This window comes from Podarcis tiliguerta, assembly GCF_965153285.1.
Source record: "Podarcis tiliguerta genome assembly, chromosome: Z".
Classification (NCBI taxonomy): Eukaryota; Metazoa; Chordata; class Lepidosauria; order Squamata; family Lacertidae; genus Podarcis; species Podarcis tiliguerta.
In genome coordinates this window covers 22,792,390-22,819,560 of record NC_139553.1, presented here as the reverse complement: position 1 = coordinate 22,819,560, position 27,171 = coordinate 22,792,390, and the positions used below count along the sequence as shown (strand labels likewise).

General features: G+C 44.1%; 2 protein-coding genes across 9 annotated transcripts in view; one reads left to right on the top strand and one right to left on the bottom strand.

Annotated features, from left to right (window-relative positions):
- Window positions 1-27,171, bottom strand: part of LOC310669944 (craniofacial development protein 2-like) — a gene marked incomplete at its 3' end in the record, with an annotated part of 710,849 nt that overhangs the window by 474,917 nt on the left and 208,761 nt on the right. The window lies entirely within an intron of this gene.
- LOC310669435 (vascular endothelial growth factor receptor kdr-like) overlaps window positions 1-27,171 on the top strand; it is a 231,540-nt gene that overhangs the window by 166,086 nt on the left and 38,283 nt on the right. For 4 of the 8 annotated variants that reach the window (XM_083423419.1, XM_083423418.1, XM_083423422.1 and 1 more), the window contains 10 exons: window positions 2,629-2,922; window positions 7,545-7,691; window positions 11,111-11,236; window positions 12,246-12,352; window positions 13,547-13,682; window positions 15,812-15,916; window positions 20,258-20,371; window positions 22,440-22,528; window positions 25,349-25,514; window positions 26,668-26,765. In XM_083423419.1, the coding sequence (XP_083279545.1) occupies window positions 2,629-2,922; window positions 7,545-7,691; window positions 11,111-11,236; window positions 12,246-12,352; window positions 13,547-13,682; window positions 15,812-15,916; window positions 20,258-20,371; window positions 22,440-22,528; window positions 25,349-25,514; window positions 26,668-26,765 (1,382 nt within the window). Of the gene's footprint in view, window positions 1-2,628; window positions 2,923-7,544; window positions 7,692-11,110; window positions 11,237-12,245; window positions 12,353-13,546; window positions 13,683-15,811; window positions 15,917-20,254; window positions 20,372-22,439; window positions 22,529-25,348; window positions 25,515-26,667; window positions 26,766-27,171 lie in introns of all 8 variants that reach the window. The other 4 variants (XM_083423417.1, XM_083423420.1, XM_083423421.1 and 1 more) reach the window with 2 other exon arrangements.

The following is a 27,171-nucleotide window of genomic DNA, read 5'->3' as shown; positions in this document are numbered from 1 at the left end:
TCTACTCAGTGCACATTTAAAGGTGAGCTTATGCAAACTGCACTTTCTGATGTAATACATGAATGGAGAGTCCCCCTTCAAAATGTGCACTTCTGCAGATGTTTCACTGCGGTTCTCCAACCAAGTAATGTTGGTATGCATATACTGGTGTAAAGTGTGCATGAAAATGCATATATTAGTGAAAATAATGTGTTAAAAATGGATTGTATTTGGGGAATTTGCATTGTAAAAATATGAATACAGTCATACCTTGGATGCTCAGCTTCCAAAATAGTTCACTTCCGGATTTGCAATGTTCGGGAGCCAAAATGTTCAGGAGCTAAGCTGTTCGACTTCCAAGGTACGACTGTATTAGGACAACTTCACACAAAAAAATGTTGATGAATTTTCATAAGAATATTTTTTTGAAAAGTCACAAACTGATGTGGGAATATGGGGAAACTGAAGACTGTAAAAAAAAGAAAGAAAGAAAGAAACCGGGAGAAACTAAAATTGACAGATTCACCAATCTCAGGCCAGAGAGAAGCCATCAGGAGCCAGGCCTGGGCATTTGCATCTGACTAACTTAGCATTGCCTAAATATTACTTTATTTCAGTTTATTTTTTGGATGATGGTTTTTTTCTAAAAGTTTCGCACAAGTTTTGACTGCTGCTTTTACATCAGATTTCCATGTTATTTTAGACAAACATTGCAGGTAGCTATATTGATCCATTAGGGTAGAAAACAAACAACAACCCAAAAACATCAGTAGCGTAATATCTATTATTAGCACTGACTGAAATATTGTGAGCGAGCTTTCAAGTCCCCTTGAGCAGGAATTTAAGCCACAGAGGAAAAGGGGCAGGGAGAAAGATGTTGCTACTGGACGTGATCCCATTCTGCAGTTTGTAATCATCACAGGATGGAGTGGAGCGAGTGTTTGTGCAGCTTTACGTACTGCTGCTGGGATAAAGAAGCAATGGCCACTCTTCCTTTGAAAATATAAAAGCCAGCAGTTATTGAGAGCTGGTAATCAAACACATGGGGCTGTTGAAAAGTCATAAAAATAAAGTATTACTTTACAGTGCAGTCCTATATATAACTACTCATAAGTAAGCTCCATTGAGTTCAGTGAGACTTAGTGAATATAGGATTGAATTCTTTGTGCCTTTTTACATTGAGTTTTTATCATATAGTTATTGCTTGACTTTAATAGTGAATTTATTATCTTCAGTGTTTTATTTTAGAGGAGCAAGCCATAAACTTGCTTGTTAATCGCAAGAAAATAACTCAAAATCCAAATTTAGACCAGGAAACAATACCTTTTCATCAGCAGGGAAATTCTACAAAGTAGTGAGCAAGGTTTTGAGTTTTGCTATGGTCTTCTCTGTGATAGATGACTAAAATAACTCAACACACAAGGGTTTTATGTCTTAGGTGGGAACCTTTACCAACATGAGGCCCACATTCCCCCATGGGCAATCTTCCAGGGGTCTGCACGATAGTGGTGGGTGGGACCAGTGGCAAACATGAGCAGAGCAATGGAGGTGTCTTGGGGACGGACATGGTCTGGAGAAAGAGCCAATGGTTGGATAGAGAAGCCTAGAGGGTTGCATTTGACCGCCAGGCTTGAGGTTCCATACTCCTGTTTTAGGTAGAAGAAATGGTGGATGCCCAGTCTGCTATTAGTTTCAATCCTAAAAAGGGAACTGAGAAATCTATGTGTATGGAAAATGTATTAGTCTCAGTTCAGCAGCTGTGAGGATAATTGCCAGGTAATTTCAGACTATTAAAAATGGTTAAGGCCTGGCTGCATGCCCAGGTGCCATGAACCTGCCCCCATGAGGACAAAACCAAAGGAAAACCAAAGACCACCAACAACATTGTGTGGATTAATATTAGGCCACAAGTTTATTGATGACAGATGTGAGTGAGTTAGGCTTGGCACTGGGCTAGCCACCATCACCTCCAGCTGCTGGAGGGATACCAGGGGTCAAGGCCAGTTTTGGGATTGACCCATGATATACGTCAAGTGGGTACAACCCCCACAGACTTGCTGCATCAGGGGAGGCCACACCAGCTTTTAAATCCTGGGATCTGAGTGAAGACTCCTTAGAATCAGTCTCAGGCTGGGCCCCTTGAATTGCCCCCCCCCCAGCAGCTGGTGTGAGGGGAATTTGTCTCCTAACAGTTGCCAGAAGTGATACCCAGTGGTGCAACAGATGGTAGCAGGCCGCAAATACCACATCACCCACATAGAGGGTGAGCGAATATTGTCAGAGGCTGGGGAGAGTGTTTGGCAACTGGCACACACACACACACACAGAGTTTCCCTGTCCCCTCCCATTTGTAGCATTGTTCAGGTCAAACTACATTACTCCATATGCACTTCATTTGTTAAAGATCATAGCTTTGTGGCAGAGCATCAGCTATGCATGCAGAAGGTCCCATGTCCTTGGAGTCTCCATACAGGGCTGGAAAAAGACCCACTGCCTGTACGTGTTGGCAATACTGAGTTAGATGGATCTGTGGTCTGAGTCAGCTTCCTGTGTGCCGTTGCTTTTTTGCCGTTTGAAAACAAGAAGTTATCCATCTTCCCAACTGCATTTCAAGCATGGTTACAAGTGTCCTCCTTTCCTCCCTTCCAGATGTGCCATCCCAACTACAGACTGAGCCACAAATCACAGCCATTGTAGCAAGCAATGTCCAGTTGACCTGCAAGTCCTCCAAGTACATCTACAACCACCTCTCTTGGTACAACCCCACCTTGCAAGCCGTTCCTGATGCTTTGATGCAGAAGAAGGTGGACAACTATTCCATCTACTTGACATTGGGTCTTAAGAATGTCTCGCAGGCCCACGCTGGCCTATACAGGTGCAGAGCTCGAAGCCACCCAAATAGCACTGAGGGGCTGGAGAAAAACACCATGCTCAACGTCAAAGGTGAGTCTGGTAGGGTGGCCAGATTTCCCAAGGGAACTTTGTTGAACAGGGGCATACCTGGGCAGGTCAAGGGATTGAAAATAAAACTACAAATATCATTATGCATATTTGTGGAATAGTTGGACTACTGTGTATCATTCTAGTATACAGTGGCCTCGCCTCAAAAATGATACCATAGAGTTGGAAAAGGTTCAGAAAAGGTGCATTAGGGATTTTTTTAGTAGAAAGAGCTCGGGTTGAGAAGGATTCGACAGAGGTGCATAAAATTATATGTGATGTAGGGAAGAGGTGGACAGGCACAAGTTTTTCTCATTATCTAACAATATTGGAACTCAGGACCATTCACTGAAACTCAGTGTGGAAAGATTAAAACAGGAGGTGGTGATTTGCACAGTGCATGTCTCACTTTTCTGAAATCCCAGATGAGAAGTAGAAATACAGACAAAAAGAAAACAGCAAGAGGTTTTGTCAAGGTCAACTTCAATATATGTCTGATATATTGTATTTGCCTTGGTGGGTCACAAGTTGTGTGGCTCTAGACTTTAGTGTGAAAACGAATAGATATAAACACATGAGCACCCCTTGATAGATGAGAACAGAGGTTCATTTAGTATAGTAACCTGTTTCCCAGAATGGCCATCTAGATATCTCTGAGCAGTGCCCACCCACCCATGAGGTGGGCTGAGGCAGCTGCCTTGAGCGGTGGAACACCGAGGAGCAGCTTCACACCACCACTGGCAAGATCTCACTGAAATCTCACAAGAGCTCTGAACCTCGAGGCCTTCATAAAGTAGCATCTGTGCATTTCATGGTGTATGCTAAAGGTGTGAAAACCATAGCTCTTATTTTCAAAAGAGCCTGTGTTATTAGCCTCATAATTGAAGGAATAAATATATGGCCGTGGACTATGATAAAGACTAAGGGTGGCATCCAACAAAGTACATTCACTAGCACAATAATTTCCACTTGTGGAATGGAAGCTTCTTTTTTCCTCTTTTTCCTCTACCCATGTGCCCCCATGCCCCTCTCTAATCTGGAAGGTTGAGGGAACCCTCAGAATAGATTTAGGGGTGCATGGGGAGAGGAGAGGGAGGGGAAGTTCATTGTGCAGCCAAAAGTACTTTGTTGGATATCATCCAAAGAAACCTTTAGGAGACAGATAAAGGGAGATCCAGATTAATTCTTTTACATCTTGCAATTTCTAAAACTTGATTTGTGATTTTAAGGAATGTTCATGATTATCTAAGCCTATAAAAGACTCCTGCTGATAAAAGGGTCCCTGTCAGATTTCTGAACATACCAAGAACATACCAAGAAAAAAAGAAATTCTACACATCTCAGTTGTGCCATATTTCTAGGCAATGAAAATTTTCTCCACTTGACCTCAAAGAAAGCAAGAATGGATATCCTTCACCGCCACCAGTTGCACCCTGGTGTCCATTCGGTTTATGCTAGTTGGGGGGGGGCTGTGAAAATCGGGTGATTCTCCCAAGTTCATAAGTCAACAGAGTGTCTTGGCTCCCAAACAAATTCCTCCATGCCAGCTACAATACAGGACTGTAGCAAATGCCCCCAGTGTCCAGCCTGAAGGTCCATGAGGCCACCTCCTTGCTGAAGCAAAGTAAGTCTGGGTCTGGTGAGTGACTGGATGGGAGACCTCTGGGAACAACATGTACACTGCCTTGGATTCCATGATGGAAGAAGATGGGATATAGATGTAAGAGAATAAATAATAAAATATATAAAAGTGAAGTGCAGCCCCACACTTATCTGAATGATTAAAATGTGACAAGCAAGGTTAAAAGAGCGCTGCTTCTCTCTACCTGGCCACTTGATTTGCTGTGACGTTCTTCGAGTCAGAGAGAATTTCTCCAGCAGAGCAAATGGAAAATCCAATTCCAGCTTTTTCGGAAAATCCAATTCCAGCAACAGCATTCTCCTTGTCAGGATGTTATTATCTGCAGCCAGGTGCCTCAGAACACTTTACTTCAAAGAGCTGTGTCCGTCATTCGCTTGAGCCAAAATATTGTAGCTGTACAGGTGGATTTATTTATTTATTTTTTCAGCAGTTGGAGATTTTCTCTGTCAGAGTGTTGAAAAAGTTTAGGCTGCTCAATCATTCCGTTGTTAGGGAGCAATCGTGAGCTGTACCACCATGGCTAAAGCAGGGGTAGGGGTAGGGGACCTGTAGGGGACCTGTAGCCATCCAGATGTTGTCTCATCAGCCACAGCCAACATGGCTGAGGGATAACCATATTTACTGGGAGCTGTAGTCCCAACAACATTTCAAAGGCCACAGGTCTCTTAATCCTATAAAACCAACATGGTGTGCTCCATTAAGACCTGGGTGTGAGAACTGAATGGACTTGATCTGACTCAGCTCTGCCTACTCAGTATGATATCAACCCTGACTGGAGGGTGGGGTGGGACAGGGTCAGAGAGGTATAGCTGCAGTCCATAGGACACAAGTATCTGCTTGGACACTTTGAGAACAGGATGCTGGGCTAGATGGGTGTCTAATCTGATCTAGCATGGCTCTCGTTGTGTTCTTACACCCTTGTGCTGACATTAGAATTGGGGATGGAGGGCGATCCCGATATTTCAAACAGAAAATTTTATACCGGATAATCTGGTATAAAACTAACAGTTCACATCCACATTTCACATCCGCAAAGTTCATATCTTCACCATACCTTGAAAGCACATTGCTTTCTGTAAAGAATCCTGGGATTTGTAGTTTGTTAAAGAGGGCTGGGAATTGTTGCTCCGTGAGCAGTAAACTACAGTACCCAAGATTCTCTGGGGGGTAAGCCATGTAGTTTAGATGGGCTTTAAGATGTATGGTGTGGATATGACCCAAATGAATGCATAAAGGTAATACTATTTGGAGAAGGAAAAAGAAAAGAAAACTTTCAAATCTCGACTAGTCGTCTTGAGGAGTGCCAGTTTCAGCTGTTGACAGGGCAGAGGAAGAGGCAGGTGAACAAGTAGGTTCCAATGGTAAACATGAGACGCAGGTGCACAGGGCTCTTATTAGTGGGGCTCCTGCTGGGCTTTGGGCCCTTGGCATGTGTCCTACCATACCAACCCCTGGCACCAGCCATGTTTCTGAGGTTAAAATACAATAGTCGAGGCAGAAAGGATGAGAAGTATAGACAACTATGCTAGATTGTCTGGCAATTACTGGTAGGAGATGTAAATAATTCTTCCTGGCACCTGTCCTTGATACTTTCAGCATATCATACATTAATTTAGGGTGGTGGTCATCTCTACTCTTGTTTTTACAGGACAAAACTGACTCTGCATTCTTGTCGCCCCAATATTTGGCTCAGGACCACCTCCTGTGAGCATGTGATAAAACTGGCACCTGGGCTGAATTTGTGGCCTGAGGGTGTCCTCTGAGCAAAAGCACTTAGTACATGCTTCGAAGACAGAGGTCCTGTGGCTGGGACGGGACGATATGGGATTGAGGGGGCAACTCCCATCTCTTGCGGGGGTGCAATTAGTGCCAGCACCGTCCGTTAAGAGTTTGGGTGTAATCTTCGACACCTCCCTTTCAATGGAGGCGCAGATTGCAGCTACAACAAAGGCGGCATTTTTCCATCTCCGCCAAGCTAAGCAGTTGGCTCCTTACCTCTCTCGCCCTGACCTAGCCACTGTGATCCACGCGACGGTCACCTCCAGACTGGATTATTGTAACTCGCTCTACGTGGGGCTGCCCTTGAGACTGACCCAGAAACTCCAGCGGGTGCAGAATGCTGCAGCGAGACTCCTTACGGGGTCTTCGCTGCGAGATCACATTCACCCGGTGCTATACCAGCTGCACTGGCTCCCGGTGGAGTACAGGATCAGGTTTAAGGTGCTGGTTTTAACCTTTAAAGCCCTATACGGCCTAGGACCCTCGTACCTACGGGACCGCCTCTCCTGGTATGCCCCACAGAGAAACTTACGGTCTTCAAATAAAAACATCTTGAAGGTCCCAGGCCACAGAGAAGTTAGGCTGGCCTCAACTAGAGCCAGGGCTTTTTCGGCCGTGGCTCCGATCTGGTGGAACACTCTGTCACAAGAGACCAGGGCCCTGCGGGACTTAACATCTTTCCGCAGGGCCTGCAAGACAGAACTGTTCCACCAGGCCTTTGGCTAGGGCACAGCCTGACTCCCTCCATTGGCAATCTTCGCAGCGCTCTGGCCCAATGGTTGCCAGTGGCTTGAATTAATTAATTTTATAATGAATGATTTTAAAGTGTTGTTTGTGCTGTTTTACTGTTGTTAGCCGCCCTGAGCCCGGCTTCGGCTGGGGAGGGCGGGATATAAATAAAATTTATTATTATTATTATTATTATTATGCTTCAGCCATGTTATCTGCAACCACGAGAGCTGCTTTCTATTATACCATATTCCTCTGAATTTTGGAGGATAGCCTCATCCATCTGTTCGTTCCTAGTTTGGTTGGATTTAAAGCTGTGCTATGTTTTTATTGATGTGCTCTTTCTGTATCCTTTCCACTTTCCTTTCTTTTTTTGCTTTCCATGCATTAGAGACTGTGTGTTGGTATAAGGATGGAAATGCAGGTCTTTGGTGAATATGTGGTCCTTAAAAGCGTTGCTTCTTTATATTTGCAGTTAAGACTGTGCCTTACATTATGGAGAACTTCACAGACTTCGAAGTTAATGTTAGTGGGAAAATTGTTCTGGAGTGCAAAGTGAATGGGACACCCAAACCCACAATTGCTTGGCTGAAAAATGGCTATCCAATTACTCCTGCTTCAGGTGAGCCTCTGTTTCTCCAACCTTTGATTACTGTAGTGGTATTTTCCTTTGATTAACATCAGAGACACACTCACATCTGAAACCTGGAGAACTGCTGCCAGTCAGTGTAGGCAATATCCTGCTCTGCATAGCTCATAACTGGGTTAGAAACATAGCTTGCTTAACTTTGAAAAATAAAAGGATAGAGTAGGAAAAAGAGATTTGATCCATTTTTTTTAATAAAGCATTATACAGGGATATATCATAAGCATAAATGTCTCTAGCAAACATTACTAGGTTGTCAAATATACAAGTCATCCTTAGTGCTTTTGCTTATTAGGGTTGGCAACTTACTAAAACCATGTGTAAAAAATACAAAGTGTATTTTAATCATGACAATATGACCCCAGAAAGAAAGAAAGAAAGAAAGAAAGAAAGAAAGAAAGAAAGAAAGAAAGAAAAAGAAAGTTATCCAGCCCCACCACTATATAAGAAAGAAATCAGAACAGCAGGTTTCATTCTTTTAACTGCTGGACAACACAGTTAATATTACTCCTGATGTTCTGCTTCTTTTGTCCACTTGGTCTGAGATGAGGAAATGTTTTCTGTGCAATTGTGATAGTTCTGGGATGCTCACCATGCTAGTTATAGTGCAGGCCACATCCAGGAACCAACACCTGTTCAGTTCAATTCAGATAGTATTGTTGTCCTGATACTGGCGGATTGTTGAGAAATCCTGGCTTCATGAGTCTGGCATGAACTTAACTTACGGCTCGTCTATACTTCCACTTGTTTCATGCCTAGAAAGTACAGGTATGCGTGGCTTTGCCCCTGCCCTGCCACTTTCATCCAGAAAAACTCGTGTCTTTAGTGCTAAATTGGAGAAGATGGAAATTCATGGAAAACCTGGTTGCCAGTTGTTCTGTTTCAGCACTAAACACTGGGTTTTCCCGGGGGGGGGGGGCAATGAAGCAAATGGAAGTATGGATAAGTCCCATATCATATGCAGTGCAGAATATACTAAGAAGTAACTCAAATGCTGCATTGGCGAGCGATTCTTAACTGTCCCTTTCATTTCAGCTAGTCTGCCTGACCTTTAGAAAGGGGTGGATGCATGAGAGAAGGAGACATATGGCCATTTGCCTTTCACAATCTTCTTTTTATAGATTAACACTGCTCTGGGGATTGTGTGTGTGTGTGTGTGTGTGTGTTGTAACAGTTGCTAGCTGAGAGGTATCCATCACAACCATAACCCAGAGAAGGGGTCAGCTTTTCTCCAGTGGAGGCTGAAAACTTTATTTATTTATATCCCACATTTTCCCCAGACCAGGACTCAAGGTAGCTTGCAGATAAGATAGAAACAACTAAAAAACAGAAAAACCATTATTAAAAAGCAATTAAAAGCTAATAGAATTAAATCTATCTATCTATATTTGTCATCTATCTACCTATCATATTTTAAGGATACAGGTTATTTCAAAGAAAACATCACAGCACCAGCCCTTTCCTTAAAAAGTCAGTTCCCCAAAGTTCCCAGATTTGTTCAGTACTTGTCCAAGGGCTGGAATAAGGTATGTGTTTTTTAGGGGTAGTGAAGGTTCTAAGACCAGCCTCTGTTGGTCTTAGAACATTCATCCTTTAGAGATATTTGCCACCCATGTCTCAAACTAAGGCATGATTAATTTGTGTTTTGCAAAGATGCATATTTTTCTCTGCTCCTCATCAGTGGCTGCCCCTGTGTCTTTAATTTTTCTTCTTGGGTTAGGCAGAAAGGGATATATAATTCAGATTAGGCTGTTCTGGGCAGAAACCCTTTACAGCTACTGAAATTTCATAAATAATTCCAGAGGGACAAGCATGTAACTCATCCAGCCAATGGAAACATGAATAAAATATCTGGAGTGGGGGGGGGGGGAACACCTCAGGGTAAATATTTCAGCATTCTGCATGGAAACTTGCACGCAGAGCTTATGTTAACAACAGCCGTATTTACAGGCAGGACACGTTACAGATCTAAACCCTATCCCCCTTCAGTCCCAGTGGGTTTTACCTGCTTGGTGATGATACCTCCTTAGCAAAACAGATTCACTTAGAAATCCCCTGCATCAGCAGGGAAATTAAAGATAGTAGGCTTTGCTTGGTGTCTGCACAGGCCGATGGGCTTTTCCATAGTGTGCTTGTAAAAAGCTTCCATCGCTACAAAGAGTGAAGTATGTGAACACAGAGAGGCCTTCCCTGATGTAAGGAAATTTGGAAGAGTGGGGCCCACCCACAGCATGATCCCTGTAAGTGGGGGCCGGGGCAACCCAATGTCCGGATGGAGGGGAAGACTTGTGCTCACTGCAGCAGCGTCTCCAGGAGCTGCCCTGCCAATTTCATTTCATACATTTTAATACCTACCGCTTAATATAACAAAATATCTGAAGGGTTCACACCATGTTACAGTCATAAATTCACTCTTCTCATAACAACGGACATTTACTCCAGCCATTGAGAATCATGCCCACAACCCTCTCTGTAGTCTGTACCTTCTGTTTCTTGGTCATGATAAAATATGGCCAAATGTTGAGGTATGACAGACTAAACATATTGTCCCATCTTATTTAGAATGGTCCTTCATTGAAACTACATCTTCTAGAACAGCCATTCCTTCATTGAGTTCTATTAAGGCATGGGTGGGGGGGGCAACTATTTTGTATTTATTTAATCCTATTTGCAAATCACTTCCTATAAAAAGCTCAGAGTTATTTTAACAAGAAAAACAAAGAAACTATAATAACAATTAAAAAACAATTCTATATATAAAAACAATTTAAAAATAATTTTGCATATAAAAGCAATTTCACATCCAATACAGATTGCAATAGATTGGCAAAGAATTCCTGAATCCTAATTTTCTAACCATAGCTGCAGCAAAATGACTCCCCTGCTGCTCTAAATTATGCTGCCAAAACGAAGAAAGCTTGGAATGGATTTTTGTGTGGAAGGACTGGGAGCTCAGTTTCATTTTGAGATTCAAAACAAATTCCTGAGCTCTCTTCTTCAATTTGGTGCTTTTTTTCCAGCAGGCTCCTGCAAGCCTGAGGCCTATTTTATGCCTTAGATGTAGTACAAATTGTGGGTTGGGGTGAGGGGAGAGCAGGCCTCATATGATCCTATACCCAATACATCCAGTTAACAAGGTTTCAGAAAGCTGAGAGAGCAAAACTCTTCCTGAGATGCTGGACAGCTGCTGCCGGTCAGAGCAGACGGCCCTGAGCAAGATGGTCCAATGGTGTGACCCAGAATAAGGCAGCTCCCTTTGATTTCATGTTCCTTTACACTGCCAGGCACTTTTGTGTGATGTTGCCAGCAAACTCTAGATGCCAATTATATGTTGAAAATGCTTCCATGAAAACACTCTAGTACGTGCTAAAACTACTTTTCAATCCATCCCTCAGGAATTTCCATGGAAAACAACACCCTGGTGATTGAGCGAGTGAAAAAGGACGATGAGGGTCACTATAAGTGCAAGGCCATCAATGAAATGGGCCAAGACAGCACCCAGGCGTTTATTAAAATAGAAGGTGAGATTGCAAGAGGGGAAAACCTTTGACAGGCTCAGTCAAGCATTGTAAAGATACCCTAGATAAGCTGCAGTGAGGATGAGCTGGGCCTGCAACAAAAAGTTGCGGAATATCCTTGCCTCCCAGCAGGAGTGCTTCTGGTCATTTGTACCAGCCAGATATGCTCTCCTCCAGGTATTCCAGTCCGTCCCCACCCAACACACATATTCTCACACTGGTGTTCTGGATCACTCTACTCCCTCATGCCCTCCATAATGTAGCTATTGAGCATGCCCAGTCTTCATTGGGCTGTTTTTCATTGCTTTTGTTTCTTGCTCCATTGGTTTATTTAGGAAGCAATCCTGTGGCCCCTGGAAGGGTGACCCAGAAGCCATAGGATACAACAGAGCATCTGCTGTCCCTTAGTGATGCAGAAACCTACAACATACTGGCCCAGCCAGTATCAGAGGCCCAAAGTGGTGTCTCTTAGTTTCCATTTCCAAGAACATAGGAAGAGCCTCTACTGGATCAGGCCTGTGACCCATCTAGTCCAGCATCCTGTTCTCACAGTGGCCAAACAGATGCCTGTGGGGAACCAGCAAGCAGGATTTGAACACAAGAGCACTCTCCCTTCCTGTGGTTTTCAGCAATTGCTATTCAGAAGACTTGATACCTCCAACTGTGGAGGCAGAGTACAGCCATCACACGCCTAGTAGTCATCAATAATCCTAGTACTCCAACACACATACTTTCCCTGCAAACTGAGAAGTAATTTAAATTGGCACCTGCCAAGATTTTTCCTTCCTACATGCTCCCAATCCATATAAGGTTCCACCACTATATGAAAGTGACTCCAAGCAACATCCAATCTAGCCATCTGAAATCAATCCCTTGGTTTGCTACACCAATGACCATTTTAATTTTACAAGGTGTTCTTTTTAGTTACCTGCAGCGGTGATCGTTGTGTCTGAACACATGTGTGATTTCTGGAAGGTTGTGCTGTAAGTGAATCATGTATTTCTTTTTCCAGGCTCCGAGGAAAAGTCCAACATTGAAGTAATCATTTTGGTTTGCACTGGTTTAGCAGCCACCCTCTTCTGGCTCCTCCTCACCCTCTTCATACGGAAACTGAGAAAAGTAAGAGGATCTCTGAAATGTTCCAGGCTTTTCTTTTAGATACCAGAACAGGAATAGGCAGCTATTCTGCAGATAATGATCTGTGGCAGGGGTGGGGAATCTCAGGCCTTGGGGTGGAATACAGCCCTCCAACCCTCTCCACCAGGCCCTTGAGATTATCCCTAGGCTATCCTCCTTACTGGCACTGTTCTGTGACCTCCTTGAGTGCTTTTGCCTAGCTAGAAGAACATGTCCTTCAACTCTGGTGATGGAGAGATGCCTGTGCATGTAGAAACCTCCAACTTTTGTGAGAGCCTGCTGGCATTCCCCCCCCCCCCAGGGTGCCTGTTACAGAATGCAGTCATCGGGATGAGAAGTGCTCCCTGCCCCTGGTCTGGGTTTTTGTTTGGGGTCAGAGTATCAGAAGAGCTGTCTATTCCCCTGTGAACCTGCCCCTTTTCTGAAACCGCCATCTGACACACAGCTCCCAATATTCACACCTCCCAAGAGCAGACAGATGGTGATTGGGACAGGACCTTTTCTGTGGTGGCACACTTATGAAATACATTCCTCAGATAGATTTGCTTGGCGGCAAATTTACTGACTTCTAGCTGCCATGGTTAAAACATTTTTATTTTCGCATGCATTGGGTTGGCAATCAGCATGGCTTCTTTATGTGTGCCACAAATCAATTGCAGGGTGTTGGACTTGATGCCCCTATGGGCCCTTTCCAACTCCACAGTTCTATGATTCTAATATTGGTTTTTCAGCTAAGTATATTTATTGGGTTTTTTTAAATAAAAAAAATTGCTATATTTTTTATTTAATATTTATTAATAGTATATAATATATTAAATGATATATTTCTAATCATCACCATTGTTATTGTCATTATCTTAAATATTTAATGATCATCTCAAATATTTAACCTTCTCAGTTATTTAATCTAATATTTATTGAGCATATTAAAAAAGTCATCTCTGGTTACTTGCCTGGAGATGTATTTATTTAAACTTTGCCAGGTGTGACTAAGTGAACGCCTATCTATATTTATAAGTCTGTGCTCATGTGAGCAGAACGCAAACTGAAGCGAAGCCAAGATTTTGGACCAGTCGTGTGCTCCTTTTGTTAGACTCCCTCTCCTTTAGTTTCGGATCCAGCAGCCATTTGCCACATTAACTGGGGATTCCCACCCCCCACCTCCGTTCTTTGCAGCCAGATGCCACAGATATTAAAACAGGATACTTGTCAATCATAATGGATCCTGAGGAGATGCCACTTGATGAGCAGTGTGAGCGTCTCCCATATGACAGCAGCAAGTGGGAATTCCCAAGGGATCGTCTGCGGCTGGGTAAGTGATGTGTATCATGTCAAGCTTCAGAAGCAGGAGCTTGAGCATTCTGAGAACCACAGCCTAGGTCAGGAGTGGATAGATTTCATGCTTGTAGGACACACTTTTGCCAGGACCCCAAGGTCCACCAGTCAGAGCTGTGTGCAAAATGGTGGCCAGGGGTGAGGGAAATACTTCTGAGCACATGCTCAGCCCAGGGGTTTTATTTCACTACCAGAAGTGACCTCACAGTCCCGTAAAACATAGATGTTCTCCTGATTTCCTTGCTCCTCATTTCATTTCTCCTCACCCTTACATTGCAGGGGGTTGGACTAGATTGGAAGGGGTATGTCCCTTCCAACTCCACAATTTTATGCTACTATGATTATCCATCTCAGCAGCACAATTTAGAAAAGGGGGACGTTTTTCATGTTGCCACTGTTAAGTAATGGGGAGTCAGAAACGCTTGGTAGCCTACTGCAAATCACTCAGATACCTACTGCTAGATCCCAATCTACCTTCAGCTGATACCTCGGTTAGATATGATATTCTTGTATAGTGGTTTTCAAATTTTCACCCTTCATGTAACTGCTTTCCATATTGATTTTTCAGCTACAGGACCCCAAGATGGTATAAAAGGATTTGACCGGGCCATCATATAAGCACGAATAGCCTATGCAGTGTCTTCCAGATATTGCTAGACTACAATTCACATAATCCCTGACATGCTGACTGGGCTGATGGGAATTGCAGTCCAACAACATATTGAGGGCACCATGTTGACTAAACTTGGTCTACAGTGTGCTCTGAGTTCCATGCAAAACCTAGTCCAAACCTGTCAAGCCTTTTCATTGCTCTGAAGTAATTCAATATACACCCAAGAATGCACCCCTCCGCAGCTAAGGAGTCTTGGAAGAGGGTTGGTAGAGGCAGGCAAGCTGTCTTTCAAGGAAACTTGTCCACATTACTAGTATTTTCATTGAGGAATCTTGAATTACAGATTCTGTTTTAGAAGCCACTGTTCCTGGTAGGCATGTTGACCAACTTGATGGCTCCCAATTTAGTCCATCATCTTTGCAGGAACTGATGGGTTCATTAAAGCAGGGGATGTGCAGGCCACCATAGAAATATGCTTCGAAACATCTTCAAACTCAGCTCTGCAGAAGAAATGTCATTGCCTCTATCAAGCAAGCGCCCTCAGCTGAGGCATAGCAGACAATTCTTTTTCTTGCAGGTTTTTCATGAGAGCAATAATTTGTGGTGCAGTGAATGTAGAGGAAAACAGACCTCAGAATTTATCCCAGTTTAACAATCTGCACTGTAGGAAAATTCACAATTAACAAAGCACATTTTTTGCAAGGTTGTCTGAATGCAACCTGAATTCTGGAATAACTGCACTCCTGAGAGCTAACGCCTACCCTGTCTATTACCTCTGCAATGTATGTTCCCTCTGATGATTTTTTTTATAGAAAAAAATCTTACATCACATATGTCCAGTGCTTTTTTTCTGGAGGGACGCAGGGGGACGCATACCCCTAAACATTTTTTAAAAGAAAAAAAGCACTACATATGTCCATAAACTTTGCTTAGTTTATGCACATATTCTGAAGTGATATGGGCCTTTGATGGATTTCTGGTGGCTGCTGCATGTGACCAAGACTCCAATGTTTTGCTCTTCTTGCACAGCAAGCAGTGCATGTTTCTCTTGTATCCAGGGCTGTGTGTATGCATGTCAATTCTGTGCAGTTGCAAAAAAGGCACAGATTGTGGTCTTGAGAGCAGAATTCAGCTTCCTTAAACTCTTAGTTTTTGTTTAAAAATAATAAAGCCCCCTTATATTTACAAAGATTCTACCTGAAACGGTAATCCTGGGGATGAGGGTTTGTTTCCTGCATAGATCCTGGTTCTACCCCATGATTAGCAGAAGAAGGAAAAGTGAAATGAACTGTGCTGAATAAGTGGGATTATGCAAAGCTGTTCAGTTTTGCATAATTTATTCAGGTCGATGAATGCAGTATTTCTTGGCGCAGAATTCAAGTTACCGTGATATAGTTTTGTTCTAGTGTTTTTTTCCCCTTTGCACATACTACACACAGCCTTGCTTCTGTTGATGGTTCTGCCTGGCTCACTCTTTCCTCTTGCTTCTCTAGGTAAAACTCTGGGTCATGGTGCTTTTGGGAAAGTGGTGGAGGCATCTGCTTTTGGCATAGATAAATCTTCAACCTGCAAAACTGTTGCTGTTAAAATGCTTAAAGGTACACTTCTCTTAGAATCTCAGAAGGCTTCTCCCAAAGCATATGGCCAACCAGTTCTCTGTTGCTGGCTGATTTTCAACATGATGGGACCACTGCTGAAAATGGTAGCCCTGTGTTGTTCTTCACTCCTTCTCCGCATAACCAGAAACGTGGAGCCACGGCTGGAAACAGCAGATTAGCACTGACTTCCTCCCTCCCTCTCCCTTACCCTTGTGCTGACATCACTGCATTGTGTGTCTTCACATCCCCGTCTGTGAATTATGTGGAATAGGGGATGGGAAAATGCAGTGTGGTGATGTCCACACCAGGGACCAGGTCTGGGGTCAGCACTCCTGGACAGCTGCTGGAACCCCAGCACCACAACTGGGGCCACTGGGGCTGAAGGGATAGGTCTGTATGCTGTATCTTAAATTTCCCATAAATCCTCTGATATAGAATTGCACTGTAAGAAATCAAATGGCAACTTCCAGGAGGGCAGAATGACATTGTGTTGAGACAAGGTGGAAACTGCCCTTGCCACCAGAGAAGCCCAAGGCTGGGGTCCCACCAACATGAGAGGGCCCAACAGAGGTCGCTTTGCTGAGAGTCACCTCAAATATGGAGCAGGCCCCTCTGAGAGATCCCAGGACCTTTCCTTGAACATTCAGCGAGATTTTGGAGGAAACATCCATCTGCAGTCCTCTAACTTGTATAGTGTCAGCTAATTGTGAGGGCAATTGTACCCATCTGGCAAACTACCCATTTGGTCAGTGAGATGCAAACTAGTGCTTGCCTTCTAGTGTTTTGAACAGCAAGTGCAAAGGCCCCTAGAAAACTGACCAGCACTATCGATCCTTATTTGGTAATATGTAAATAAATATTTAACATAACGAAATGACTTTAAATATATTAAATTTGATATACAGTGGTGCCCCGCAAGACGAATGCCTCGCAAGACGGAAAACCCGCAAGACGAAAGGGTTTTCCGTTTTCAGAGGCGCTTCGCAAGACAAATTTCCCTATGGGCTTGCTTCGCAAGACGAAAATGACGAAAAATTTTGAGGTTTTTTTCCACTCCCCAACCCCTTTTTCTGAAGCGCTAAGCTGCTAATAGCCTTTTAGCAGCTAAACCGCTAATCCCTTAATCCTTAAAAAGCCATTAATAGCCCTTAAACTGCCAATAGCGCTAATAGCGCTAATCCGCTAATGGGCTTGCTTCGCAAGACGAAAAGACTCACGGAACGGATTCTTTTCGTCTTGCGAGGCACCACTGTATTTTGGTTCTGGCTGTCCTTGACGGATTGTACAGTTAGGCCAACCCTCACGTCAATATCTCTGGGCTGTATCCAAATCTTGCTTGTTTTTATGTTGCGCAAAAGAGGAATCAATGCAAGAGCAGCACTAGAAGAAGCTCGTTTTTCACAGATGTGCAGCAACGTTATCAGCAACCTGCTTGTGCATTGTCTTGTGTGATATATGCACCAGCAAGATTATTACTGCTGAATGACTTTAGTTCTACATTGCAGGCCCATGCAGAGCTTGTCTGAGGCCTGGGGTGGGGGTCTTGTTAAAATAAAATCAAACAGAAAAGCAGCTGGTCCCTGGTGGGCCCCCCAGCTAGCTTAGCTCTCTGAGGCCCAGGGCAAATATACCCAGCTGTCCCCTGCCTGCACAGATTGGATGCAACCCTCTGGCTCCAGAGCTGTTTCATGAAGAAAAGTGGGAAGACGTCAGATGTAAGAAGGGAGGGAGGAGACTCAAGGTGCACAAGAGAGAGACAGAAAGTAATTCATTCAAAATGAGTTCGGCTAGAACAAAACAAACAAACAAACAAATAAATGTGCACCTGAGGTACTCTTCCATTCCTTTTGCCTACAGATCTGATCCCAGAGCTACTTGAGGAAGAGCTGTAGTTCATTGGCAGAACATCGGATTTGCATGTAAAAGGTCCCAGGCAGCAACATAGCATGGGAGGAGCCATGGGGGCCGTGGCCCTTGGCGCACAATCTGGCAGGGGCACGAACCAGGCGCCCTCCCAAGATCCCCCTTGCACCTGCCAACGTCAGGGGCTGGAGAACACATAGCGTGAAGATCACCCTCTGCATGTTCTGCTCCCGCCTGGTGGGCCCAGCTGCAGCTCCCCCTTCCCAGGGACAATCCTGAGCCAGAAGCAGAGAGCAGCTGTGGTGTCCAGCACACCCAGCCACAACTCCTCCTTCCCCAGGTCAGGAAGGAGAGCAGCTACAAAGCACCCAGCTGAGGCTCCGCCTTCCCTGGGTCAAGACTGACCTGGGGGCAGAGAGCAGCTCCTGCCACGCCCCACTCCCTTTGGAGGTGTGCCCCATATGCATGACCCAGGCATTATTTACCTACACTCCCAGGTCCCAGGTTCAATCCCTGGCATCTCCAGGTAGGGCTGGGAAGAGATTCCTGGTCTGAAACCTGAAATAGTCACTCCTAGTCAGTGTTGACAATACTGAGCAAGTTGGACAGCACAGCCCCAGCGCCTTTGTTGTAAGCTTTCCTACTTCTGGTTTGAAAGTCAGTGGCTACAGACAATGTGGACTTACTTCATGTGAACAGTTTGTCAGCTGCACAGTGGCTGTCTTCACAGAGGGAATAACATGTGGACTCTACACTCAGCCATCGATGCAGCCTTGAATTCCTAGCATAAATGGAGTGACAGCCTCCACTAGAAACTAGGTTGTGGGGGAAGGAGATCATAGAACGTAATGGAATTTGATTGTCTGAAATGGGATATAAAGCTTTGATCCCAGCCCTTGGGGATGGAGAGAAGTTCAGGGGCCTGAAAGTGAGTGGTGCCAAGAGCAAATTAAGGGCAATAGGCTTACCATGTTTAAAACAATGGAATGTGTTTCTTATCCTTGGGCCATATGGTACCTCCTAATGACATTTACATATCAGAAACTTGATGAACAAACAAATCATCCGTCAGCTTATACATTATAAAAATATTTTAGTTGCACTTTTAAATATTTTTGGAGCTGTGCATTTGCCTAATTATGCAAATGATTCTTTCATTCCCTATCCACTAGTTCTGGTGTTAGTTCGGTGCTCTTTTGCTTTAGAATCTCCCCCTACACCTTGGTATAGCTTTCCCCAATCTGTGGATGTCCAGGTGTTCCTGAACTACAACTCCCATCATCCCTGACCATTGGCCATGCTGGCTGGGACCGATGGTAGTTGTAGTCCAAAATGACTAGCGGGGAAGGGGCACCAAGTTGTGGAATGCTGCTCTAGTTCAACCATCGCAATCTTCTGCCTCCTCTCCTGGGCACCCAACCCCTTTAAATGTTGAACTTCCTCCTAAGGCTATCTGGATGGGCACCATTGCACTGTGCTGCACATCATTTTCAGGTCTCCTTCAAGGGTTAGTTCTGACAACAAACAGCTTTTGAGGCAGTTCCCACAGTGGAGCACAGGTGGGAAAATGTCATATTGCAAATCACCATCCATGTGGATTGTGCAGGAAACATCTCTGGGAAAGGCGCTGGATTCTTGACAGCCAGGGTCCACAAAGCTTTCCTAAAAGTCCACTTGGGTCTTTTGCAAGATGCTGTGTGGTTTTATGATGATACTTTGTGCTGCCAGGTTATTAGCATACACTGTATTAGAAAAACCTTCCCCAACTGGTGTCGTCCAGATTCCCAACCTGGTGCCTGCTAGGCCCTACCCTAGTCTTGTGACTGTAATTTGTTTTACACTGTTACTTAATATTGTGATATAAATGATTGAAAACTGCTCTGGGACCTTATAGTGAATGGCGAGTAATAAACTGAAATAATAACAAGAAGTAGAAGAATAGCTCCACGTTTTGGACTGCCCCTCCCAGGAGCATTTGTGCTGACTGGGGATGATGGGAGTTACAGCCCAAAACATCTGAAGGGCAGCCAACTGGGGAAGATGTTCTTAGAACTTCAAAAGCCTCCCTTCTCCGTGTAACTGGCAGCACAGAGACATTTCATCAGCTGTAGCTCTTTCAACCTCTAGCAGGAAATGTGGAGAGGAAGAGTTCCTGCAGGGCAGTTAACTCCCCCCACCAACACCCCAACCCCACAGATAAAAGAGAAGTAACTCTGAGGACTTGGTGTTGTAAGGGCCAAGGCAGGACGTTTGGGTGGAAGGCATTCCTAATCTAATGAGAATAAATAATAACACACACACACACACACACACACACACACACACACACAAAGCAACCTGGGAGGGCTTTATTCATTTCCTTTCTACTATGGTGGTTGGTGGTGTTTTGCTTCCGTTTCGAGTATAAACAGGATTTTCCACCCACGTTGACAATATCCTGTTGTGTCAAGATGGCTCTGTCCTGTTTATCTCAAGCAGAGTGCTCAACGACCAACGAGCGCAAGGCTTTGATGTCTGAACTGAAGATCCTTATTCATATTGGACACCACCTGAATGTCGTCAACCTGTTGGGTGCCTGCACCAAGCCAGGAGGTGAGCCACTACAATCTCTTTCTTTTACTCAGATCTGTTTCTGTAAGGGAAAAACAACTCACATCACAAGTGGTCTGATCCATGACATGGCCAAAAAGCAAACTTCTCCACAGATGCAAATTCTAAATATTACCCAGAATGATGTGGCAGAGTTCTGAAGTGTGTTGCTTTAGAGTGCAGAGCAGGTCATGCTTTTGAGCTATCTTCTCACACATATGGCACCCTGCATATAATAAGTGAGCAAATCAGGGAGGCAGTTATGTTAAAAAATATCTATCTGAGGTGCTTGTTTTCCATCAATAGGAAAGGGGGGGGGTTGGGGGGAAGGGAGTTCAAAAGTGCAATCCACAGTCTGAAGTGGTACAGCTAATAGTTCTACCACCTCATTCTGCACAATGTGTGTAGCACCTCTTGGGACTATTATACCTCCCCCATTAACCCTACACCCTGATCCACCAGACCTGATCAACAGATCCCTATTCTACTAAAAATCACCAGCCCCACCTCTGACACACCATGACTTACCCCTAGTCCACCCACTGACCAATTTCTGCCAACACTCACTGAGGAAGTTGGAAACTTTACAAAAAAATTGTAGGCAGGGCAAACATGTGTGTGTGTGTGTGTGTGAGAGAGAGAGAGAGACAGAGAGAGAGAGAGTGTTTATACATGAATGGAAGGGAACCTATTGTGAGGGGCCCGAGTTCACAAACTTTCTTGAAGCTTTGAGAGTACCACTGGATTTGCTCACCCCCCGCAGAATAGTTTACTGGGTCATGAGAATCCTCTTGGTGTCCCTTTTATAAGCTAGCTGTAGTGAACGCAAGCATTCAGCTTTCTGAGTATTCAAATATGTAATTGTAGCTCTTACGTTTTGGAGAAGGTTTCTAGACATTGAAAGGCTGATTGCTTGAGATGGCTATTAATGCCTCGTTCCATGTGGTCTAACCCCATTTGTTCATATTTTCTGGCATTTCTGAGGTATTTTTCTTGCTGCTATTTTTATACATCAGACACAGAGTACAAGCTGATGGCTTCAAAATGATGCTGTCTGATTCTCACTATAATACAAAGGGAATTGCTTAAAACATTGTCCTGTGTCTTGGAACACCAACAGCAATTATAGCAAACTAAACAATACTTAGTGGGCTCCCCAAATACAGAAGAAACAAGCTGGCAGATGGGTGTGATTCAAGAGCAATTGTTTTTTGACATGCTTCCATTCCTGGAGTTTCACATCCAGATGTACAACAACAAAATATATGGAGGTCAAGCTAGATGGCAGAATGCAAACAAAATTCAATCGTGACTGCATAAAGAGAGTCAGAGAGATGGAAAGGCACGTAATCATAGGGACAATCTGTGTTTTTATTGAGGGTTTATAGGGATGGGTGACTCTGTCCATTTTGTGTTCACTCAGTTTCTCATGTTTCCGGCCATCAGTTCAGTTCATCCCATTTCCACACCAATTTGCTAACACAAAAATGGCTTCCACCTCCAAAAGATCAGAAAAAGAAAAGTATCAGAAATATAAGCTTGTGCAAATAATGATAATAATCATTAGCAATAGTAATTATGATGCTAATAATGATGATTATGCCTCTGCACTATGCTCCCCCCACCATGCTCAAGAACTTAGGAACAATCCCTGGACCCTTCTGTGGGGTAGGCAGCAGGAAAAATATAATGAAACTGGGCTCTGCCCCCCTCCCAAAAAACCCCAGCAAGAACTTGGGAACAATTTCTGGTGTGAGGCAGGCAGCGTGAACAAGAAAGGCTTGCCATATCCCTTGGCATCTTACCTCTTCTCCCCATCTCCTTTCTACGTGGCCTGAAGAGGTTTGGGCATTTCTTGATCTGGGCCTTGGTCTGAAAAAGATTCCCTACCCCAACTTAGAGCCTGGTAACTTCCTTACACCAGATCACCATTTGCCCCTGAATCTGTAGTTCTTTTAGCTGCATCTCATTTTCCATGAGGAATCCAACAGGGATGTTCTCTTAAACGTGACGATTCCTACATCCTTTATATGTGGTCATGTTAGAAACTTTTCTTTGATCATTTTTGCAGGTCCTTTGATGGTCATTGTAGAATACTGCAAGTACGGAAATCTGTCTAATTACCTACGAGGAAAACGAGGAGACTTCATCGCATGCAAGGTAAGATGAATATCTGGCCTCTGAGGCATATGAAATTGGCTGTCCTTTAAAAGGCCATTTGTTTGTTTCCTACCAAAAGCCCGGATAAATTCTGTTTTGCCCTCTTCCTGACACCAAGTGAAAGAAGGAAAACTGAGGAGAAACAGGCCCTAGGAATGGTTGGGTGGAGACAGGCATGGCATTCTGAAGCTGCAGTCCTCTGCATGTTTTCCTGAAGTAAGAACCATTGAATTCAATGGTACTTTCTCCCAAGTATCTGTGCATAGGATTACACTGTCCAAGCAGCAGATGCAGCCTGATTGCAGGTCTGCTTAAGTTTTTCTCTCCTGGGGAAGTCTGGAAAAATGAAGGGAAGGCTGGTTGTGTCTTTTCAGAATGTAAAGGCAACTCACTGGTAAAGTATGTGATCTGAATGCAGGAGCTCCCAGGTTAAATCCCTGGCTTCTCCAGATAGACCTGGAAAGGATCCCTTTCTGAAACCCTAGAGAGCTGCATAGATAGATAGACCAATGGTCTGATTCACTATAAGGTAGTTCTTAGAAGTTGACTCTGCAGGTTTTGTGGACACCTAAAGACTAGTATCCATTTCTTCTGCAGAGCAAGTGTGCCTTAAATGTTTTGAATGTTTTTTGGGAGGGAGATGTAAGGTGAACTTTCAATGTGTTCATAATACAATGTACAGGTATCACTTAATGAAACAAAACAGGTAGGCAGCCACCTCATACACGATTAAACTGAAGGGATGCATGTTTGTCCCATGAGTAGCAAAGCTCATCATGAGTGAAGAACCAATGTGAGTGCTTATAAAATTCTGAGCCTGTCTTTAATATTTGTTTCCCTGCCAGCATCTAAGACAGCATCAGCTATGTGTATTCTTTTTGTATTGTTCAGATTCCATCACAGCCTTATCTACTAGGGGGTGCATGAGATTTGCACTGCACTTTCTAAACTCAGGTCCAGGTTTCTCAGGTCTACTTCTGAGCAGGGTTTTATTTCTTGGTACCGGCATTTTCACCAGGGAAACCTGTGTTATACTGCTGAATCAGAGTACAGTGGTACTGCTGAATCAGAGTACAGTGGTACCTCGGGTTACAAGAACGGACCTCCAGAACAAATTAAGTTCGTAACCAGAGGTACCACTGTAAATAGCAATCCTCAGAAAACCAAATTGCTGTTTGCTCCTGTTCAGCAGTAAAACATGGGTTTTCACGGGGAAAGCACCAGGACACACTTAGACACACTTAGACACAGACATGGAAAACCCAGACCTGTGACTAGAACATGCAGAACAAAGAGAAGTGTTGAGCCGCATGTCTCCATGGTTTTTCCCCCTCCATGGGGTGGCATTTATGCTCTAAATCAAACCATATTTATGAAAAAGAACTGCACACTAAATAACCATTCACTTTTTAAAAATGGTTCTAAGCACACAGAAACTCCCATTTCTAAAGAGCAGAATGAAGGGATGGGGCACCTCTGGTCTTCCAGGTGCCATTGGACTCCAGCTCCCATCAGACTCAGCAAGCATGGCCAGGGGTTGATAGCTGCTAGTGTCCAGCAGCATTTGTATAACTACAGGTTCCCCATCGCTGCTCTAAGAAATCAAGTCCAGTGTGCTGGGAAGGTAACAGCAGGTTTACAGGGTTCTTTATTATTTTTAGTTTATGGGAGGGGGTGACATGCTTATGATTAGCTCGAAGTGATCTCACATTTGTGCATAGAAAGCACTGATGATCTTCTTTCCATAAGCATTACCACACGTTGACAGAAATCTCTGGCTGTCTATTAGACACCAGACCAATTCTGAAGTCTTGCTGCTTACATATAAAACCATAGACAACTCAGGACTAGGCTATCTGAAAGACCAGCTTTCCCTCTCTTGCCCAGTAAGGGCATAAAGATCAATAAATGGAACCGTGTTTCTCGTTTTGTGGTCAGATGATTATTGGTAAGGTGGAAGCAGGCTTTTTCACTGGTGATTTGGAGAGTAGATTTCTTTTTAGGGTCTCACTGTACCATTAGAGAGAGAGCACCAACTCACTGAAGAATTTGAGTGTCATGAAAGGGGATGAGATAGCTAGCTGATTTAATTTATTATTGTGGTTTAGCTATGATTATTTTCCAGGGAGAAAGACCATAACCAGCCTTGAATCACTTTGACTGTGGGATGGGTTGCTATTTACTGTTCCACCTCAACAGGGCTGGTGTCAAAGCCCAGCTTGAGGCCCCACACCCAGCAGAGGGCCACTGGCAAGGCCCCCCTGGACTGAGGAGGTAGACTCATGGAGGGAATGGGCCCATGAATGGTGTCTTGCTCAAGCCCCCCCCCCCCCTGAAACCACCTCAGGCATAAGAACCAATGAAAAGCTTGCTGGATCAGATCAGTGACTCATCTAGTCCAGCAACCTGTTCTCACAGTGGCCAACCAGATAGTTATTGGAAACCTGCAAACAGGACCCAAGCCCAGTGTCCCAATGGGAAGGTGGCAAGCAAGATTCGAGCATAAGAGTGCTCTCCTATCTTGTAGTATCCAGTAGCTGGTGTTCAGAAGCATTGCTGCCTCCCACCTGTAGAGGAAGAGCATAGCCATAGTGGCTGGTAGCCATCAGGAGTATTAACCTCCTGCATGCATTTGTCCAATCATCTATTGAAACCACCTATTGCTATCACTCCCTCCTGTGGAAGCCAGCTGCATAGTTTAACTATGAGCTGCAAAATGGCAGGAACATGTATTGATCCAGCTACATTAGGGTGTGATGACTGCTGGGAATGGAGATGGACAGAGAGAAAAGAGCTTCTTTGGGTCTTTCTTTCCTCCAGCCTCAGGAAAATCCAGACCCTGCAGAGAAAGAGCTGGAAGCATACATCAGTGATTTAACAGAACTGATCAAGAGGCGCCTGGAGAGCGTGGCAAGCACAGGAAGCTCTGCAAGCTCAGGATTCATTGAAGACAAGAGTTACACAGACTCAGAGGAAGAAGAGGAAGGTAAATATATTGCTTATTTATTTGATTGTTTCTTGCATTTATAACCCACCATTTTCCCAAAGGAGCTCAGGTTCATTAACCACCCTCTGCCCCCAATATTCTAGTATTATAGAGAACAGTTCTCCCTATCTACTGTCTCTGTCATATTCATTAATTTGTATACCTGTACTATAACCCCTTTAGTTGTATTTTTAAAATAAATCGAAGAGTGCTGAACGTTCCCCCTTGAAGAGCTGCTTTCCCATTTAAATTGGCAGTCCCAGGAAGCTACTTTGACATTTTTCATAAAAAAGGAGCTGCTGTGTCAATCGTGGATCCTCTACCACAAGATGTCAAGATTGAAGCTTTCTGTTGTGGTTGCTTCTAGGGCTCCTTCATGTGTCTTCGGAATTCATAGCTGTCAACTTTTCCCTTTTTTTAAGGGAAATCCTATTCGGAAAAAGTGAATTTCCCTTTTAGAAAGGGAAATGTTGACAGCTATGCTTAGGATGTGTTTGGAGCCATAGCCTCTGTAAAAAGGTAATGATACCCCTGACCGTTAGGTCCAGTCGTGGACTCTGGGGTTGCGTGCTCATCTTGCTCTATAGGAGCCGGCGTTTGTCTGCAGACAGCTTCCGGGTCATGTGGCCAGCATGACTAAGCCACTTCTGATGAAGCAGAGCAGCACACAGAAACGCTGTTTACCTTCCCGCCGGAGCGGTACCTATTTATCTAATTGTGCTTTGACGTGCTTTCGAACTGCTAGGTGGGCCTCTGTAGTAGAGACTTAAGTCTTCAGTGCTACCCTGGACAGCTCCTTAACAGCAAAGCTCAGCTGTTGCTTCAGCACTTGTTATCCTCAGACTGAACTTTAATGGGAGTTTTGCCACTATTGCAGTTGTAATATTCACACCTGATGATGGGAGCCTCTTCCTGTAGACTCAGCCTGTTTTAGAAATCATTGATTCTAGCAGAGCAGGGGAGACCCTGATAGCCCTAGTACTTCCAAGCAGGAGTCCTTGGGCTGAAGGGGTATTGCCACAGTGCGCTCCTCTTGTGGGAGTGCTTCTGGCTAGGACTAATCCTGAGAGCAATTCCCTCTACTGCTCTGAATCCATGGATTGACCCTGTGATTTGATGTGCGTTGCTCAGATTGCTCCTTGGTCTCTCTTAGATGTTGAAGATCTCTACAAGCGCGCCCTGACCTTGGAGGACTTGATTTGCTACAGCTTCCAGGTCGCCAAAGGCATGGAGTTCTTGGCCTCCAGGAAAGTAAGTCCTGCTTAAAACCCCTTTGCTGTTAAAGACATTGAGTGAGAAGTCGGTGGGTTTCTCCCATAGGATCTTTATTAAGAACCGTGGATCAGTTGATAAGCACACCCCAGTCTTATAAGTCCTCACTAATGCAAGAATCACTTTCACATGCATATGGAAATGTAATCAAAGTTGTAGGATCTTCCTTGCTGAATAAGAAGAAGATTCAACTAATCCAACTAAGGTCCATTTAGCCCGACATTTTCCATTTAACAGAGGCAAAGCAGCTGAATGTGTAATTATTAATAGAAGGCAGTATTATTGCACAAGGTATGAAATCAGGTATAAATAATCAGATTGACAGTGTCCTTTCTATGTATGGTAGAAAGATTTGAACCGTTTAGTTATGGCAGATCAGTTTATC